Source organism: Lissotriton helveticus, chromosome 8 (assembly GCF_964261635.1).
Source record: "Lissotriton helveticus chromosome 8, aLisHel1.1, whole genome shotgun sequence".
In the NCBI taxonomy this organism is placed as follows: domain Eukaryota; kingdom Metazoa; phylum Chordata; class Amphibia; order Caudata; family Salamandridae; genus Lissotriton; species Lissotriton helveticus.
In genome coordinates this window covers 223,877,221-223,895,336 of record NC_136069.1, presented here as the reverse complement: position 1 = coordinate 223,895,336, position 18,116 = coordinate 223,877,221, and the positions used below count along the sequence as shown (strand labels likewise).

General features: G+C 41.3%; 1 protein-coding gene across 4 annotated transcripts in view; it reads right to left on the bottom strand.

Annotated features, from left to right (window-relative positions):
- CEP295 (centrosomal protein 295) overlaps positions 1-18,116 on the bottom strand; it is a 627,693-nt gene that overhangs the window by 113,455 nt on the left and 496,122 nt on the right. For all 4 annotated transcript variants that reach the window (XM_078656965.1, XM_078656962.1, XM_078656963.1 and 1 more), the window contains one exon: positions 13,192-13,368. In XM_078656965.1, coding sequence (XP_078513091.1) covers positions 13,192-13,368 — 177 coding nt within the window. The remainder of the gene's footprint in view (positions 1-13,191; positions 13,369-18,116) is intronic.

The window sequence follows — 18,116 nt, the reverse complement described above, 5'->3', positions numbered from 1 at the left end:
AGCCGGTGTCAAGTCCAAATTGCAGAACATCACATTCTGAAATTCCTGGACTTAATGTGGAGTTGCCCCAGGCCAGGGGAATTCGGGCTGGTGTGGGATAGGATTTGAAATGGACTCTGCAGAACAACTTCGAGAGCATAACCGGGAGGCTAGATGACGCCCTTGAGCCCTCTCAGGAGATTGAGAGAGGTGGAACAGAGCCGGTCCCCACTTGGACTTTTTTTTGCTTTTTCTTGGACTTTCCCGTAAACTTGAACCTTAACTAAGACCTGTTACAGGCACAGCTTCAGAAGCGGGACTGTGATCTCTACCGTGACTTTCACCGATGCAGGTCTTTCGATGCTTGGCGTCGAAGAGCTTCAGCTTGCGCTTCCAGGCGGCGTTTAGGTGCATCAAGGCGCAGTTGTTCCAGGTATTGGGGTCATGTTCAGACCCAAAACACCACAGGCAAACTAAGTAGAGGTCAGGCCCAGACCATTGTTTGTGTCATCCCCCACAAGGATTATACTCTAACGACTTTGCTAGGGCAATATCCCCTCCACACTGGTAAAAACATTTTTGGGAAAAAACATTCTAAAACTTCGAACAACAGTCTTAAGAGAACAGGAGAAGCTCCGGATCCACGTTTGTTGGTACAGAAAGAAAGGAATGGATGTCAACGTACATGGGTGGTGCCTATATAGGCCTGTGCACGTGCAGAAAGATGTCTGAGCCACCTGTCGGCAAACAGGGTAGTGCTTATGATTTTCTGGACTCAGTTCGATGCCTCAAGGAATATCCAAAAGGTGAGGAATCTGCAGTCAGAAGTCTATCAGAAATCGCTATCCGCTAGCAAGGGCTATTTTAGAGCTTCTTGGAGGAAGGAGTGATCCATAATTGGTCACTTGCTCGTAAGGTCATACCACCTGTCTGTGAGATATGTAGCAGGGAGTTTAGGAAAAGTCTAAAAAAAAATTGGATATGATTCAGCATCGGAAGACCTAGACTAGGTTTACTTGCAATTTCTGTGTCATAGTAACCTTCCCATCTAACTAAGGATGACTGTACCAAGAAAAGCTTGCATGAAGCTGCATTACTTGTTGATGGCAAGACATTTAGAGATATACATCAGTGTACAGCCAAATAAAACAAGCATTTGCAATGCAAACGGTCTCGCATTTGTGAAAGTTTGAGGTTTTGGTTTTGTATTTGATTTTGTTATTTATGTTTATTTGTTTGTACAGGAGTGGCTGTGTTTTTTGTAGTGGAATTATGCGGTTTGAATTGGAATTGTTAGTTGTGGAATTATGTGGGGTACGTTTGTGTTCAGAATTGAGCAATCCTTGATGCCCGCCCTATGCTAGAAATACCATCAAACCTTGATCCAATCATTTTAAAGCACTGCAAAGTATTTTGTGGCAGCAAAACCCTTCTCTATGGTTGAAGTTTAAAACCGTGTGAGCAGCAACAATACCACCTATAGAGCGAGCTAATTGCATTTTATAAGTAGTCAGCACCTGAGTCACACTGATGCTTTATTGTCAACTGATGACACATCACTGTCCTGCGTAAACTCATTACTGACATTGCTATTTCTAATTAGACACCACAGTGATTAGCTGCCCTTTGAAAAGTGCTGACACAAGATACACATTTAATATGTAAGAGATGGTTGAAACGCAGCAGTATTGCATCTATAACCTTAAGGAAGCGTGTAGTGATATGTTAAAAAGAATTTGTGGCGCATCTGCCATGAAAAAGGGTTATTTCAATTCAAATGAGAAGCACCAGCGAACATGCCAGAATTCTGGGGTGCCGTTAGAATAGAGTTTCAAAAATTGTGTGAATGTTTGGGGTGGTGAAGAAAGATAGTTGTCAGCTGATTCAAAAGATGGTGCTGCACCTGTGCTTCAGTGTCCTTTCTCTTAACCCCAAAACGTCACTGTGCCCAGGAATCCCAGCCCTGAAAGATATTATGGGAGTGCAAAAACCCCCTCCGCTGCATAAGGTTTTTGGGGCTTTTGTTTTGAAGACAACATGAGAGGCTAACAAAGCCATGTGGGCCCAGCAACTCAAGAATCCGGGTCCATTAGGAGAGCTACGGGATAGTGCCAAAGCAAAAATGCCAAAGCAGCAAGTCATCAAAGAAGAGGAAAGGGCAAAAATGTTTTTAATGATTTATTGAGACCTTTTAATATTTTACTGTCCAGCATCTTATTTCATTCTGTATATCAAAACTGTATGAAATGTGTTGCACCTTTTTAATGTACTTTTATGGCCAGACTGGCCAAAATAAATATATTTTTGAATTTGAAACATGTTTTCACACAAACTCACTGCATTTCGTGCAATAGTGCTAACATTGTGATGATTGCAAAGCTCTACAGAACTCCCATTTGTGCAAAAATCTTAACTTCTGCTGGGATTTTGTGCAACGAACTGTAAGTGCCACTTGTATTTCTGACCGTGGCTACAGCATAAAAACTGTATACACGTTTCCAAAATGGAACATATGCAAGCTAGCCATAATGTTACCAGAATGCTCATATATTATATGAAAATGCATGCATAAGCACGATAACAAAATTGGTTAGGGTCTGGTTTAAAAATAAAATGTACACACAAATACTGCAACTTGAAAAATACAATTACTAAGCAACTTTAAATGGCATTTCTTTGAAGCAACCTTCAGAAAAATGAGCTTGATGCATGCAATACTATTAACAAGGAGGCACGTCTGGCGAGTGGTGTGCCATGTGGTCACGCTGTAAGTGTGCCCGCAAGGAATGCGCTTAATGAGCCATGACGCAGGAGGAAAGCCAGATGGCGCCTGTGCGCGTAAACCTCCGCGTAACCGCACGCTTTAGGCCACACAAAAAGCGCGTGGCCAGCTTTTTGAAAGTCTCGCCAGAAAAGTCTCGCTAAAAGTCTCGCCAGAGCAGCGCATGAGCGGGCTCATGCGAGACCTAAAAACAAGAATGGGGGTAAAAATTTGGATTATTTGGGGTGGGTAATGTAGTACCAAAACAGTAATCAAGTAAAAATGCAAAACAATAAAAAACACAAACCGAATTAGGAAACGAGAGTAAAATTTCATAAACAAACACAATAAAATGAGAAAAACCCAATAATGGGAACATGTTTTAAGTAGTAATAGTGCCAAAGGAAATCCATTGTCAAAACTGACAGGGGGTTAGGCGTTATTTGAAGCAGACTGCAATGGATTGCGGGTCCGAAACAACAACCAGGTTTGCACCAGTCAAAGTTTTACCTTCTAAATTAGTCTTAAGTTCCATTCCACCACAGGAGTACACTTCTAAAGCCCCCAAAGACCTTCAGGGGAGCCTCACTGGGTGTCAGGCAGAGACCGACAGAAGGATCCTGTCCAGGTCCAGTTCGTACTGGTCAGCTTGGAACTTCCAGGAAAAGGCATCTTGCAGCTAGTCATCTCCCTGTAAGCCATACAGGATATCAGCCGACTGTAACCTGGAGTCCACTTCTTTGCTCAGGGTAAAAGAGGGAGCAGGTCCAGACCTTCATGGCTCCTATAAATCCAAGACAGCAGGTCCTGTCTTCATCTGATCTTCTGCCGGTCTCGACACTGTTCTGGAGAAGGTGCCTGGGGATGCTACATTTATGCTTGGCACTAGCTAGTAGGTGAGGGTGACTCCTAGGCCCTCCCTAACCAATGGGGTAAAGGTTCCCTGACCTACATACTTTGGCAGTAGTTGAAGTTTGTCTTACTGCAAACAGGCCCAACATGGTATGGGTCAGGCCGTTTTCAAGATGGTGGAGGTCTTCAGTCACACTAAACTCAGGCTATGAGGGCTGGGTTTTTTGTAGTGGACTGTGGAAATCCTAGTGTCCACCCACATCTAACACGAACATCCAGTTTGAGGCAAGCCCTTTACCCACAACAAACCCACAGAAAGCAGTATGGTAGGACAAAATCAGGTTTCTTCAATAACCAGACAGGGGAGCCACAAGAATTGTCTTGGCATCTTATTCTCTCAATTTTAACATTGACCCAAGTGTTACATGCCATCCGTTAAACAGGATTTGACACTCATACCAACAAGGATGCCCATAGTCTCAGCTTCCATTATTCAGCAAATTCAGAGGAGTCCTATATGCCTATTCAGGTCAGCCTATTGAACTGCTCCTGGAGGGCATTTCATAACTTTGTCACACCATTTCAAGGCTTAACACAGGCTGAGGGGTTGCAGAGTCTTATGCTCATTAGCCTCCCTATAGTTCAGACAGAAAAACGGTAACTTTCTAATAGTTAAATTTCCTTAATATGTTTTCAAATTTGACTTCCCATTAAACTGGATTTTATTAATTATTAAAAATAGTGATTTCATTATTTTTCTAGCTTGTCTATTTCCTGAGATACAATATTAGTATGTTGATCTGCACTCTGGGTTTCTACATAGGACACCTAGGCATATCACAGTGAAAATAGTTTTTAGGGCTTTGCCGTTGTAGGGACACTGTGATATTAATGTTCTACATGTCCTACTTTTAAATACCAAGTACTCCACCTAGTGAGCTACAAAGCCTACACAGGGGTGACTTACTAATATTTAAATGGGAGGTTTTTATCTGTCAGTCAGTCAGTCAAAAATTTACTTTATTTGGTTTATCATAACCGTAAAGCATACATGTATAAAAATTCTGTTAAAATAACAACAAGTTTAAAACTCATGTAGTTAAAAAAATACTTCCTCCCAGGCTATATCTGTTGTCTGTTTCTTTTTTTAAGAGCAAATTCTCTACAGAGTTCATGAATTTTACCCCGCGGCATATTAGAATGTTTGAACCTGCTCCCAACCAGCTGGTCACAGCTTGCCTGCAGGTGCGGATCTGTAGCATATTAAAAATAGGTTTCAATAAATTCTTCCTTTTTTCTGTGGAGGATTCACATGTGCACAGGAGATGACACAAGGTCTCACTGTGGTAGTTACATAGCCTGCATCTTTGTCCCTGGTGCGTGACTCTCCATGATGGAATCATGTCTTTGGAGCAGTGGTCTCCCATTCTAAGGGCCAAAAATTTTGTCTTTAAAGATAGCCGGAAGTGCGCTATGAGGTAGGCTTGAGGTTTTAATTGTTTGTAGGAATTTAAAATGGTCCATGCATGGCGCCGTTTGGCCAAAGTCTTTTTATCTTCTACCAAACTTAAGGCTTTTGCATTTAAATTGCAGATCTTTTTGAGAGAAGATTCTTCCGGTGGATTTTTCCAGATCTCCTCTATTTTGAGGGTTTCTAGTGATACTCGTAGGTCATAGCCCCATGAGTTTGCTTCATATTGGTCATATTGTTTTTTGATTTCTTGCCAGCATAAGTTGTTTAAAGAGCCAATTTCTGCAGATCTTAATTTCCAGCACCATTTTACTAGGGCAGCTTTCCGTTGATATATTTGATTTTGTAGACCAAATTCCAGTCTTATTTGTGCCGGGGCTGATCCTTTGTATAGTTTGAATACAGATTTGTATATTTTTGTCTGGAGAGTATTTAAAATGGCTGCTTCTTTTCCATGCCATATTTCCAGGCCATATGAGAGTGATGGTAACACTTGGGCTGCCATTACCTTTAGCAGGTGATCATAAGAAGGGCATTGCAGTTTATCCTGAAGAACTTTGTACGCAAAGCTCAGGGATTGTGTTTTTGCAGTAATGATTCTTTTTTGGTCTGAAAATGACATATTTTTGCTTATTGTGACTCCCAGATATTTATAAGCAGTTGTTTCCTCGATTTGTCTGCCTTTTGTGTACCATTTGAAGGGTCTTCTACTGTTCCCCGCTAGTCTCACCACTTTTGTTTTTTTGATGTTTAGTTCTAGGCCTTCTCTTTCAAAATAGTCTGTTAGTTCTGATATTGTTCTTTGTAAGCCTATTGGTGTTTGACTTAAGACTACTATGTCGTCGGCATATTGGAGAAACTGAATGCTTTCGTTTGCTAATTTTGGTGGATGTCCGTTAGCATTCTGAAGGTGGTCTTTTAGATCGGCCAAATATATATTAAAAAGGCTTGGGGAGAGCACGCAGCCCTGTTTAAGGCCATTTGTTATTTTTATTTCTGCGGATATTCTTCTTCCGTCTCCCAGTTTTATTTTTGCCCACGTTTCGCTATATAGTGCCATTATTGTTTCCATTAATGCCGGTGGTAGATTCCAGAGGTCCAGTTTTTCCCATAGGCGTTTTCTGGGGACTCGGTCGAATGCGGCTTTCAGGTCTATGTAACAGGCTATTAATCCCGTCTTTCTTTTCCCTGCTCCTTCAATTAATAGCGACAGTGCTGACAGGTTGGTTAAGCAGCCCATACCTTCCCTGAAACCGGTTTGAAATTTAGGTATTATATTATTGTCTTTTATCCATTGTTGAAGTAGGGACAATATACAGGATGAGAAGAGCTTTGCCTCCACATCGATTAAAGCTATTAGTCTGTAATTTCCGGGTTCCGTTCTACATCCACTCTTATGAATCGGGTGGAAGATGTTTCCTTGCCAAGCTGGTGGAGTCTTTTTTTCTTTGTAAATGTAGTTAAAGAGTGGGGTCAAATATTTTGCCCAGAACTCGGAATCATATTTGAACAAGGCGTTTGGAATTCCATTTGGGCCAGCTGCTCCTTCCGCTTTCATTTTCCTTATTAATGCGGTTAGGTGTTTGATCGTTGTCAGCGGTACCTGTTCCTCTTGGGCAATGATTTCCTGTTGGACGTTCTTCACTTGTCCGGGAACTGAATCTTTTTGGTTTTTGGTTGTTTCTATGTTGATTTGATGGCTTTGGGTATTGTACAGATTGTTAATGTAAACGGCCCATGTTGTTTCACGTATTCCTATATTGGTTTGTTCACCGGCTGCTTTTGAAAGTTTATTTATTATGTTCCAAAATTCTCCGCTATTTGGAAGTTTGCTTGTTCTTAGAAGGTCCACCCAGATTTCTTCTGTGTGAGATTTTTTTGCTTTTCTACAGTCCTCTTTATATTCTTTCCTCATTTTTTGTATGTCGTTATTTTCTACTTCATTTCCTGACCTTTTTCCTGCTGCCCTTGTTCTTAATATTTTCGCAATTTCCCGTTTCTTGTCTCTTAGTTTGGGGTTATACCACGACTCTTTGTTTGCTTTGTGGCCGTCATTTGCCGGTGTATTTATTGCAAATTTTCCCAGCAAAAATGTATGTAGATTTTCCCAATTTTCTATTGGTGATTGGTTTACCGTGTCCAAGGAGCAGTTTTCATATTCTAATACTGAGTCCATTATCTCCTTTTTTATTGGGCCCTTGCTTTTGAGTTTTTGCAATTTATATATTTCTGGAATTGCGGACAGGAATTCTAATTGTGTTTTTTCTTCAGTGTGTAACCTCATTATTATCTCTTGTGGGAAGTGGTCGCTCTCAGGTCTAGTTTGGATTCCAAAGTATTCTATTTTCTTTTTTAGTTCATTACTTGTTAGGGTGAAGTCAATTATGGAGCTCTTTTTCCCGCTGGAGAAGGTGATTTTGGGGGGTATGTCTCCCTCCATTTTTCCATTTAGGATTGTTAGACCTAGTGGTTCCAAATCGCTCCAAATATTATGGATTTTGTCCTTTTTCTTGTTTGTTTTGATTAGATTACAATTGAAGTCACCGGAAATGAATATCTCATGTGATTTGTATGTTCTGTGTAAAGATTTTATCAGATTTATCAAAGTTAGAGCTTTTTCAATTTTGGTCGTCTTATCTGGATGAATGTATAGATTTATGATGAGTAAACTCCATCTAGAGTTCTTTTTATTTGCTTTTGGCTCTACTTTGATCACTTGTATCCAATTTTCGCCTGAATCGAGCAGTTCAGTTTTCCAGTCAAAATTATTAGTAATGAAGATTGACAGACCTCCCCTTGGGTGTCCATACTTTGAAAATTTTTCTGCCATTATGTGATGTTCCTCATATCCCATGATTTGCCTCGCGGTTACATTCCAGGTTTCCTGGAGTAGAATTATTTCAAAATTACTCAGGTAATCTGTTGTTTCTCGGTCTTGGGACATTTCTTTGAAACCATGTACGTTCCACGAGCAAATCCTTATTTTTGTTTCTGGTTTTGGGGTTAAGTTGGCCTTTGGTCTTTGATTGTTTTGTATCAGATTGCATACGTCAGGATCGATGGCCGTTTAGCGCCTGTGCCAACCAAGACCAGTCATTGTCTTCCTTCAGACCCTGATATAGTTGCTTTGTTTTAGTGCTACTCGGGTCTTGTTCCACAAACGATTTATTCCTTGCTCCTTTCAGGATTGTTTGGGGTTTTCCCTTTACGTTGTTTGGTTGGGTAAACTTATTGTTTAGTAAGGGGAATGGGTATTTTATTGGGGTCAGACGCTCTAAGGTTATTCCCCATTCTGTAAAATGAGTCCTGGTTGAAAATATGAGTTCTGCTATTTCTTTAGATACCCAGGTGGTACTACTTATTTCAGGGCCCATGTCTTTATTTCCCTGGATAAATTCAACTGCTTTCAAGTCACTTGTTGATATCCCCCTCAATATTGGTATCTCTTTGATTAATCGGAGAATGTTTCCCCTGTTCAGCGTGTCTGAATTTCCTTTTGTTTTGAATTCCGGCTTGAACAAGAGTTTGCATTCTATTTCCGTTCTTGCGGTTTCGAGGAGTCCGGTTTGGTAAATTCTCCTTTTTCCCTCTATTGGATCAAATCGAATGTAGGTTATGTTGTCGTTTTGGCCGGCCCTAGTTGTTAAGTCTGGACGAATGGGATCTACTGTGCACGCTTGTTGTAAGGGGTAAGTTTTGTCTTGTTCTGTTTGGAAGTTTCCCTCATTTTGACTTGTTTTATTGTATAACTCAGCTTCCTGGTCTCTGCATGTTCTTCCTTTGTCTCCCGCCGTGATGATCAGGCCGATATTTGATTTCCTCGCTTGAATGTCTTCTATTTTATGGCTTTGTTCTTTTTCCTCTTTTTCCTTAGTGTGTGGTGAATTTCCTTCAGTATGCTGAATTGATCCTTTGTTAGCCCATATTTCCCTTTTAGGATTGTTTTCCTTTATTTTTTGTTGTTTTAAGACCTCTCTATAGTTTGGTTTTGACCTTCTGCTATTGTCATTGGCATCGTTCGGGATTAACTGTTCCTCTTCATTTGGTTTTCCTTGTATGTTTTCTGTTATTTTGGTTCTGACTGGGAGTTTTGTGTGTTCCTCTTCTTCATCTCTGTTTATTTCCTTGTTTCCGTCTTCTTTGATAGGAGTGTCTATAATTGGAGTGTCTGTGTTTGGGTTTGTTCTGGCCTCTTTTGTCTTCTGTTCGAAGATGGCAAAGAATTGTTTTGCCTGCTTGTTTTTCATAGCATTTTTTCTTGCCTTCCTTGCCCGTTTCCGCTGTCTTTTTGTTAGAGGTTCTGATGTGTCTGATGAACCCATTGTTTTGTTTTCTCCCAGACCTCTCTTTATTTGTTCGTTTTCATCTGTGTCGTTTTCTTCTTCAATGATGTGGCTTATTCTATTTTGACTTCCGTTTTTATTTACCTCTGTGTTGGGATTTTCGCCTTTACTGGTTTTCCCACTTGTTACGTCTAATATTTCTTTCAAGATGTCTGGTAAGGTTGCTAATTTATCTATTATGTCCTCACAAACACAGTTTTGGTCTATTAGTTTCTTTTTCCATTTTTTGTCTTCCTCCTTTTCTTTTGCGATGTATAACGAAATTTTTTCCAGTTTCGAATTTATTCCCGCTATGTGTGATGCGATTAGGTTCATCAAGTCTACCTGCACATCGAGTTTGTTAGATTGAAAGTTTAGCACGTTGATTGCTTGTTGTAAACTTTTTAGGAGCACGTCCCCCCAAAGTATGGAATTTCCTTCCTTTTGTTGTGGGTGTGCCCCTATTGATCTGTTTAAACTTTCTAAAGAAGAGATAGTTATAGGGTGTTCTTCTTTTGTTGTGCTCTTGATTAAGATAGAGTTTTGGCTCTTATCCGCCGGTTGTCTTATTGGACTTGATGTAAGGATTATTGGAGCAGTTGTTAGCTTCCTTTCTTTGCCGTCGGCTTTTCTTTCACCGATGTTATCCGGTTGTTCCTGCTGTCTCAAATTTTCTGGGCTCTGTTTCGTAGGGTCGACCTCCTTGTGGATGTTTTCTTCGAGCATTCTGCGTAGTTCCGTTTCGTCAAAGATCGAAAATGATTTGGACCACTCGATCTTTTGTGCGCTATTCTGCAGGTTTGATTGGAATCCTAATATGCTCTGATTTGTTGGAGCTGGGCTGCTTTCGTTAACCTCAACTGATTTTTTGTTGGATGTTAACTTTGATTGATTTTGAGGTGCATGAACTTGTGCCGAGGTTTTTATCAGCCACTTTTTTATTATCGATTTTTCTTTGAGGTTAGTACTTATTTCCGAATTATTTCTTGTCTTACGTTTTTTGCATGATGGAATCGAGCTTATTGGGTATTTTGTATTTTTTTGAGTTTTTACACCATTGCTTGGAGTTGTTGGAGTTGTTACCCCTTGCTCTTCTAAAAATTGAAAATTATATTTCAACATTTCGCCTCCAAACTTAAATGGTTCCGCCATGTAAGTAGGTGCCTGGTCAGATTTTTCATTCCTGATTGACTCTTCAGTATTTCTTATATTCCCTTCATCTTTTTTCTCTTTTACTGTCAACCTTCTTTTTGCTTTCTGAATTCGAGATTGTCGAATTTTTCCTGACCGCATGTTGGGCGGATTTTGACTTTTCCTATTCCACTCCTGCTTTGTTTTTCCCTGGAATCCCCAAGCCCGTCAGCCGCTTGCGCGACTGCTGCCGTCGGGGGGAAACACTTGGGAATGTAAACGGGGATTGGATTGTTAGGTAAGTAACTTTTTGGCAAAGGACGTAGAAATTTAATTCTATGTTACAGCAAAATAGGCTCAGTATAAACAATTAGTTCCGCTATCTCGGCTCGCCTCTATGACTTTTTGTGTTTTATTAGTCCATAAAAATGTACTTTTCTCCTATGTATCACTCTCCGGCCCCTTTGCTCTGAAACCTAAGACTGGGTTGACTGGACTAGTACCATACAGGTGCCAGAAACTTCTACCATCCCTCGCAGTTTTTAACCGTCCCCTTTGGGCCCTTGAACCCCTGTTCTTTACCCCTCCTTACTTGTTTCTTGATTGGGTGCTTGATTGGGTTCAGGGGGTTTTGCTCGATTTCTGGCGCTTTGCCTCTGCCTCTTGTGCTGGTTCTATCTTTGTCTTTGTTTGTCTTTGTTGAACCGCTGCTCCGGCTATTGCAAACCCCCTCTAGTCTCCAAAGGGGCTTCCAAAAGGGCTTCCCAGTGTCCTGGTATCCTGTATATCCTAATGTTAAAAGCTTTTTTATTTCAGCCGCGCCTACGAAAACCCCCTCTTAAGCTCAAGGGGTTCAGGTGCTTTTCTGCTGTCAATGACCCTCTGTTGTCATAAACGTCACAAACGACTCCTTTGGCCAGCCGCTGGCTCCGTGCCCAGCATTGGTCTCTGCCGTACCGGCGGCTCCAACTCTGACTCCACTCTGACTGCTGCACAGCCCTGGAGCCTTGCCTCGGCTCTCTCCTCTCCTCCTCCACAGCTGGTGCCCCAGCTCAATATTCCATGAACATTTAGGGGCTGAGTAAAGTAGTGTGCCAGAGTCTTTTGTTTTTGCAGCAAACGGCAGGGCTTCTGTGCCTCTCACAGGTCTATGGCGCTTCGAGGCTGTGGTGCTTCGGTGTACCGATTGCACCGCGGTTCGTACGTCCCGCTCCCCAGCTTTAAAGACTGATAATTGTCTGAGCGGGTTTGGCGGCTCGTGGGCTCTCGCACTCACCCACGGCCACCGTTCTAAGTCGGAGCGCTGCCTCTCGCCCCCCTGCTGCCGCTCACCAGCGCTCACCGGCGCTCGCCTCCTCTCACCTGCTCCTCCGTAGGAAATCTTCTAGCGCTCTTGTGCTGCTCTCGCACTCGGCCACGGCTGCCGTTCTAAAACAGAAACGCCGCCTCTCGCCTCTCGCCGCCGCCGCCGTTCACCTGATCACCGGTTCACCTGGTCACCGGCGATCGCCTCCTCTCGCCTCCTCTCGCTTGCTCCTCCGTAGGGAGTGCTCTCTCGCTCTCGTGCTGCTCTCGTGCTGCTCTCTCTAGTTTTTATCTGTCAAAAAAGGTTATTTTAACAGGTCACACTGCAGCAGTCAGGGTACTACTGGAAGGCCTGAAGTCAAGTTTGCTTTGTCACACTAGTGGATGGCAGTCCAAAGGTGACATTTAGCATCCAGGCATTGGGTGTATTTCTTACACCATATACAAGGCATTTATAGTCAAGTTAAATACAGCAATTAGAAAAAAGCCCATTCATCCATATTTGAAGGGGGATCATAGAAACTTTAGTGTAGATTAAGAGGGATAAACTTCACAGAGTTCTAAAGCCAGCAAACAAAAACAAAGCTGGCATTTGAAAACTGCACATTGAGGTGTCCAGAGTAGGCATGAACAGAAAATGTGTGGTAAAAAGAACAAATAAATAGCAATAGATATTGGTGAAATTGAAGAGAATTCTGAATAAATAGTAGTATGACAATTCACTGTTCTGTTTATGAATAAGATGCCCGCTAGGTGATAGTTGTGCTTTATAAATTCAAAATAATAATAATAATAGGTAAACAGTAGGGAGAACGGAGAGCAACTTTTCACACTCTAAAGTAAAGAAACTAAGAGAAAATATAAACTTAGAAAAAACGACTTGTCAGAAAGAACCAAACTCACTGTATGCTGGTTTTTTTGGGCCTTTGTCATAAAACGATGACACAAGTAAAGAATAAACAAACTAAAATCGAATGAGACAAATTCGAAATAGTAACATTATATGGAATAAATTGAACCAGATGATATGCAGAGACCAATCACCAGTTAGCGCTGACCATATTTAAGAGGGAAACAGCTAAAGAAAATACATCAGTGGTACATCTGGGAAGCAAAACTGGTGAAATGCAATAGGCAAAGATTATGTACCTAGCAGTAAGTGTAGAGCTGCACCCAATTACTATTGTGCATGCTGTAACAGAGGGCCAATGAAAAAGTCTTACATGCGGAGCCCCCCATTAATTAAAATATCCTAGATACAAAAAGTGGCAAACTACACAAGTGAATTATGAAGCACAAATTAAGCACTAGGTCAGTCCTAATGGTCAACAGGTGAACAAATGGAAATGTAGAAAGTGATTTATATTTACCGAACCACAACCTTCCAATTTAGAGCCATCATTTATATTTGGCAGAGTATTGAATTTACAATCCTGATTTTCTGCTTGATGTACTACTTCCAAGTCAGGCACAGTGACACAGCTGTCGTTCAAGCTTATCAGTGTCAAATCAGGCTCTTCCATAATGCCATGACCTGGCCCAATGTCCTAGGAAATAATTCATAAAAGACAACAGTTTAGAAAATATATACGCATAAAACAACATCTGTGTAAAAGCAAAAGTATATGAACTATGGTTTTACTTGTCACAAAAGTAAATCTAAAACCTGGTTATCTTCGTTATGGATGAGATCCTCCCCATGAGTCCAGTCGGATGCCAGTACGCAAATGTAATATTTAAATAGGCCTATAGATATACAAATTTAAAATCAAAAAATCTTGAAACACTTTTAAGGGAAAAAAGCCTACAGGCAGAGGTTCACCGGGAATTAAGAGCTGCCAAACCACCCGTTCTATTCAAAGCTCATATTTATCACACACAGTGAAGCTAACTCTTGAGGGAAAACTACTATTTCATTAGGCTAAGTTTGATATATTATCAACATCATTTGGGTAATGCAATTCGGCCATTAGTGTAGCATTGGAGTGCTGCGGGTTGTCTGATGTGTGTTTCTGTATGGGTACAGGTTTTCTCATTAACCAGCATTGGAGTACTATCTTGGAACATTATATTCTGTTACATCGCAAGACTGTGTTGTTACTGGATCTGAATGCTACACATTGAGTTCAACTTCTAGATAGATAGTTTATTGTCAATTTCACATTTGCTAACAATTTGAGAGTGTGATTTTAGTATGAGAGGGGTGGCTGGTGGGCTTCACCATTTGCTAATTGATTTCTTTGGTTGGAAGAACGCCTGTTGTCCAGGTGTTTCCCCTATCCCCTAATCTTTGCATGGTGATGATGGGTAAATGGTGTGTCTGTGTTAGGCATATTTGTTGAATTCATTTAATTATGTTGTGTCTGTAATGTTATCTAATTATGTTAGTGAGGGAAAAAGCAACGCAATAGTCGTCTATACAGTGTTGATGTACATGAGTGTCCAGTTGAACAAGATATATTCCAGTAAGGGCACTCTGTTCTATGCAGCTGATATTATTGGCTAACACTTGTGAAATGAGTAATAGCCAAGAAAAAGGATTATCTATATGCTGTTGGATTATTTTTATTCCATTGTGACTATCTTGGTGGCCACAACTATAAGGAGCACCATTAACATGATTCGTGCAATAGTGATGACATGATGAAATTACAGTAAAAATTTTTTGATAAGGGTGGAGGGATTGTCGTTATAGACACTTCCGCATACATTAACAACATGTATAACCTTCTGGACAACCCCACACATTACCACACAGTCACATCTGATCCCACCACAAGAGTCCAACGTAAAATACAAATTCTGACCAAGAGAGCAGTAGAACAGGGTATCATCTGCCAACAAGAACGTGACTGCATGAATATATCTCCCCCCCCGTATGGTCAGCGTCTACAGGGTTCTGAAGGTACACAAGGATAGCATCAATCCTCCCTATAGACCGATTGTTACCACAATAGGTTCAGACATGGCACCCATCTCTAAATACATTGACCACATTTTACGTCCCCATATATAACTAAAACTCAGTCACATATCAAAGATACCAAAGACATGATTAATAAGATAGAAGGACTACTGTTTAACATCAACAGGGACACCTTGGTCTCCCTTGACACAGTCGCTCTACAGCAACAATCCGCAGTTGGAAGCTTTGACAACTGTAGAATGGTTCATCCATACTTACTCTATTGACTGTGATGTGCCATTTATCATCGATCTATTACAGATCGTCCTTGATGAGAATACCTTTGGATTAAACGGCGACCTGTTTAAACAGATCAAAGGAGTCCGCATGCGGGCATCTTGTGCCCCCACGGTGGCCAATATCTACATTGGCATATTTTGAGCACCTATACATTTACAATGAGGCAGCCTCATTTTTTGAGTCGATACAACATTGGTCGCGCTATATCGACAGTATTCTTTTTATTTGGAACGATGACCCAGAGAAACAACATGACTTTCCCGCTTGGATCAACTTATGTAACACCAATCTGCGTTTTACTGCCAATATTAGAGAACGCAACATTTCTGGATTTGGAAATTAAAGAAGTGGATTCCAAAGTAGAGGTTGATCTGTACACAAAACCCACAGCCAGAAACACCCTGCTGCTTTTCTCTAGTTATCATCCCAAGTGCAAAAAAGAAAGTATTCCCATGGGACAATTTTTACGCCTTAGAGGGAATTGTACCAATTTACATGATTTTGACCTTAGAGCAGCAGCCATGAAACAGAAATTCAATAATCGTGGCTACCCATGAAGACTTCTCAACAAAAGAAGGGACAAGGGGCTAGTTTAATGAGGTCCAGTGTACATGCCCAGAAGGACTGTGGTACAAAAAGGGGTACAAAGTTCCTCAGTGATAATGAGTTCGAAGAGAAAGAGCATGTAGGGGAGGTGTGGTCAAGAAAGGCTAGGGGTGTGTGAAATAAGGAGAGGGAATTCTTGTTGGAACTAGGGCTCTCACACACCTAGCAAGCTAGGTGTCATGCTTCATCATTTGAGCCTGCCCCTCGCCAGGTCGGCGCTGCAATACCTGGCGGGCACCCAGAACCGGGGTTCTTTGTCGGGGATCTTTTGTTCCTGCTGGTGGGTGCAGTGGGGGTGGGAGGCCAAGTGTGCGTGTAGATGGGAGAAGAAAATGTAAGTGAATTAAAATGGGTCAGTTAGTCGTAATCAGGTATTTTATTCCAAAGGTAAACTGCCTAATTAAAAAAGTGGAGAGGGGCTGCCCACGAGTAGTAAGGTGTCTAGTAGTGTGTGGCCTACACGCACCCTAGCCTTTCTTGACCACACCTCCCCTACATGCTCTTTCTCTTCGAACTCATTATCACCGAGGAACTTTGTACCCCTTTTTGTACCACTACCCAAAAAGACTTGTCAGGGAAGCTTATAAAAGAGCTTGCTTCTATGATCGGGATCACTTATTACAGACTCATACCAAACACGAAGCATCGAAACTAGTCTGTGTTACTAGACACTATTTTCAATGAAAAAATACGACAGATCATTAATGTCCAATGGCATATGCTTGCCACAAATGCAGAACCAGATACTCTATTACCCCGTCCTATGTATGCACATAGACGCAACAAGAACCTTAGAGATTTGGTTGTTAATCCCAGAATAAAAGCTAAACCTGCATTTGTACAGAAAACCATTGGTGGTAATCATCCCATCACAGGAAATCACAAATGTGCACATTGCAAGGCTTGCAATGGAGCCATTGTTTCAGACAGGTACATCTACCAACAAAAAGAAATTCAACTTAAAACAATTACCAACTGCAAAACTGACAACGTAGTTTATTTTCTGATTTGCCCGTGTGGCAAAGGCTACATTGGTGAAACGTCACGACAATTTTCGACACATCTAACTGAACATCGATCTGCCATCAAAACCAACAAAATTGAGGTCCCGTTAGTCAAGCATTACAAGGACCACAACCATGCAGAGGATGAGATAAAAGGGTTAATTTTAGAAAAAAAATCAATGACAGCGGCCTAGAGTCTGAAACAATCAGAAAGCAGAGGGAAGTATATTGGATTTTCGAATTGGACACCCATGTCCATGGGTTAAACTTGGAAATCCATTGGGAACAAGCCATATGCTATAATAACTGTTAACCTTTTCCTTCTTTTCTTTAGCATCATTTCAGATGTATGTTCCTCCTGAACCTCTGAATTTTCCCCATGCCGGTTTGGTGGTCCCTGTTTTCGCTGTTCATTATACACTTTAAGATGGCCGCCGCTGCATCTGTTGTGCAGCCATAGTACCTTTCTCATTAGGTTCTTCTGGCTTGCAGTTCCTGTGGTATTATACATCCTAATATGGCCGCAGGCGATTCCTTTGTGTAGCCACAGTATTCTTTTGACTTTGTCCCTTTGATGCCATAGTAACGTTTTATTTCCTATTTTCACAATTTGTTTTAGTCTCATTTTGACCATCTTCTGCATCCTTGCTAAATTTCATGAAATACCTTTTTTCTTGCAGCCTAAGTATTTTGTTCCTCTTTTTATTTTTCATTATACGTCTTTGATGCCTCCTATTCCCGCGGTTGAGTCCACACTTCAATATGGCCGCCACTTAATCTTAGACCTCTGTACATGCTTTGTCTTACACCATCACGTGATCCATCCTCTGACACGCATGTGACCGACGTTATTCCTTTTTAAATATGCTGTGTTTGCTGCAACAGACTACTGGTTCCTGTTGACAGCCTTTTTATCCGTCACGGTCAGTCTGGTTTCTTTGCTGCACGTCTGGATCCATCTCCTCGAGGGTGAGATATGCTACTCTGAACCCCCTTATTTTCAGACAGTCTGGCAGAAGTCCGTATTTGTCGCGCTTTATGGGCTTTGGGATGGAGATTATTGGCCGTTTAATGCTACTTTCCACGCTGCTTATTACGCTCTCGTCGTTTTTGTATCCACCCCTATACAGATTCTTTTAACTTTAATCAAGTCGCATATGGGAATGACAGCTCGCCCAACTCTAACTACATAAGCTACATTAAGGTACTACCTTTGGGCTTTTATACAAACTCCTGTTCTCATCCTGCACATGAAGACCTAATAGTTATATGTTTGCCTTGACATCTGCTCCCGTTCTTTGAGGGCATCAGCAGGACCTTTACTTACGGCATCACCCCATTAGGTTTCCTCCTGTGACCTCACAGTTTTACCTCTACGCTCTGTTCCACGATTTAAGTAAGCAGACATACACACGCCTGGGGTCCCATTACCATTCAAAACATCGCTTCTAGACTCTTGGTATTAAGACTACTTGTCCTG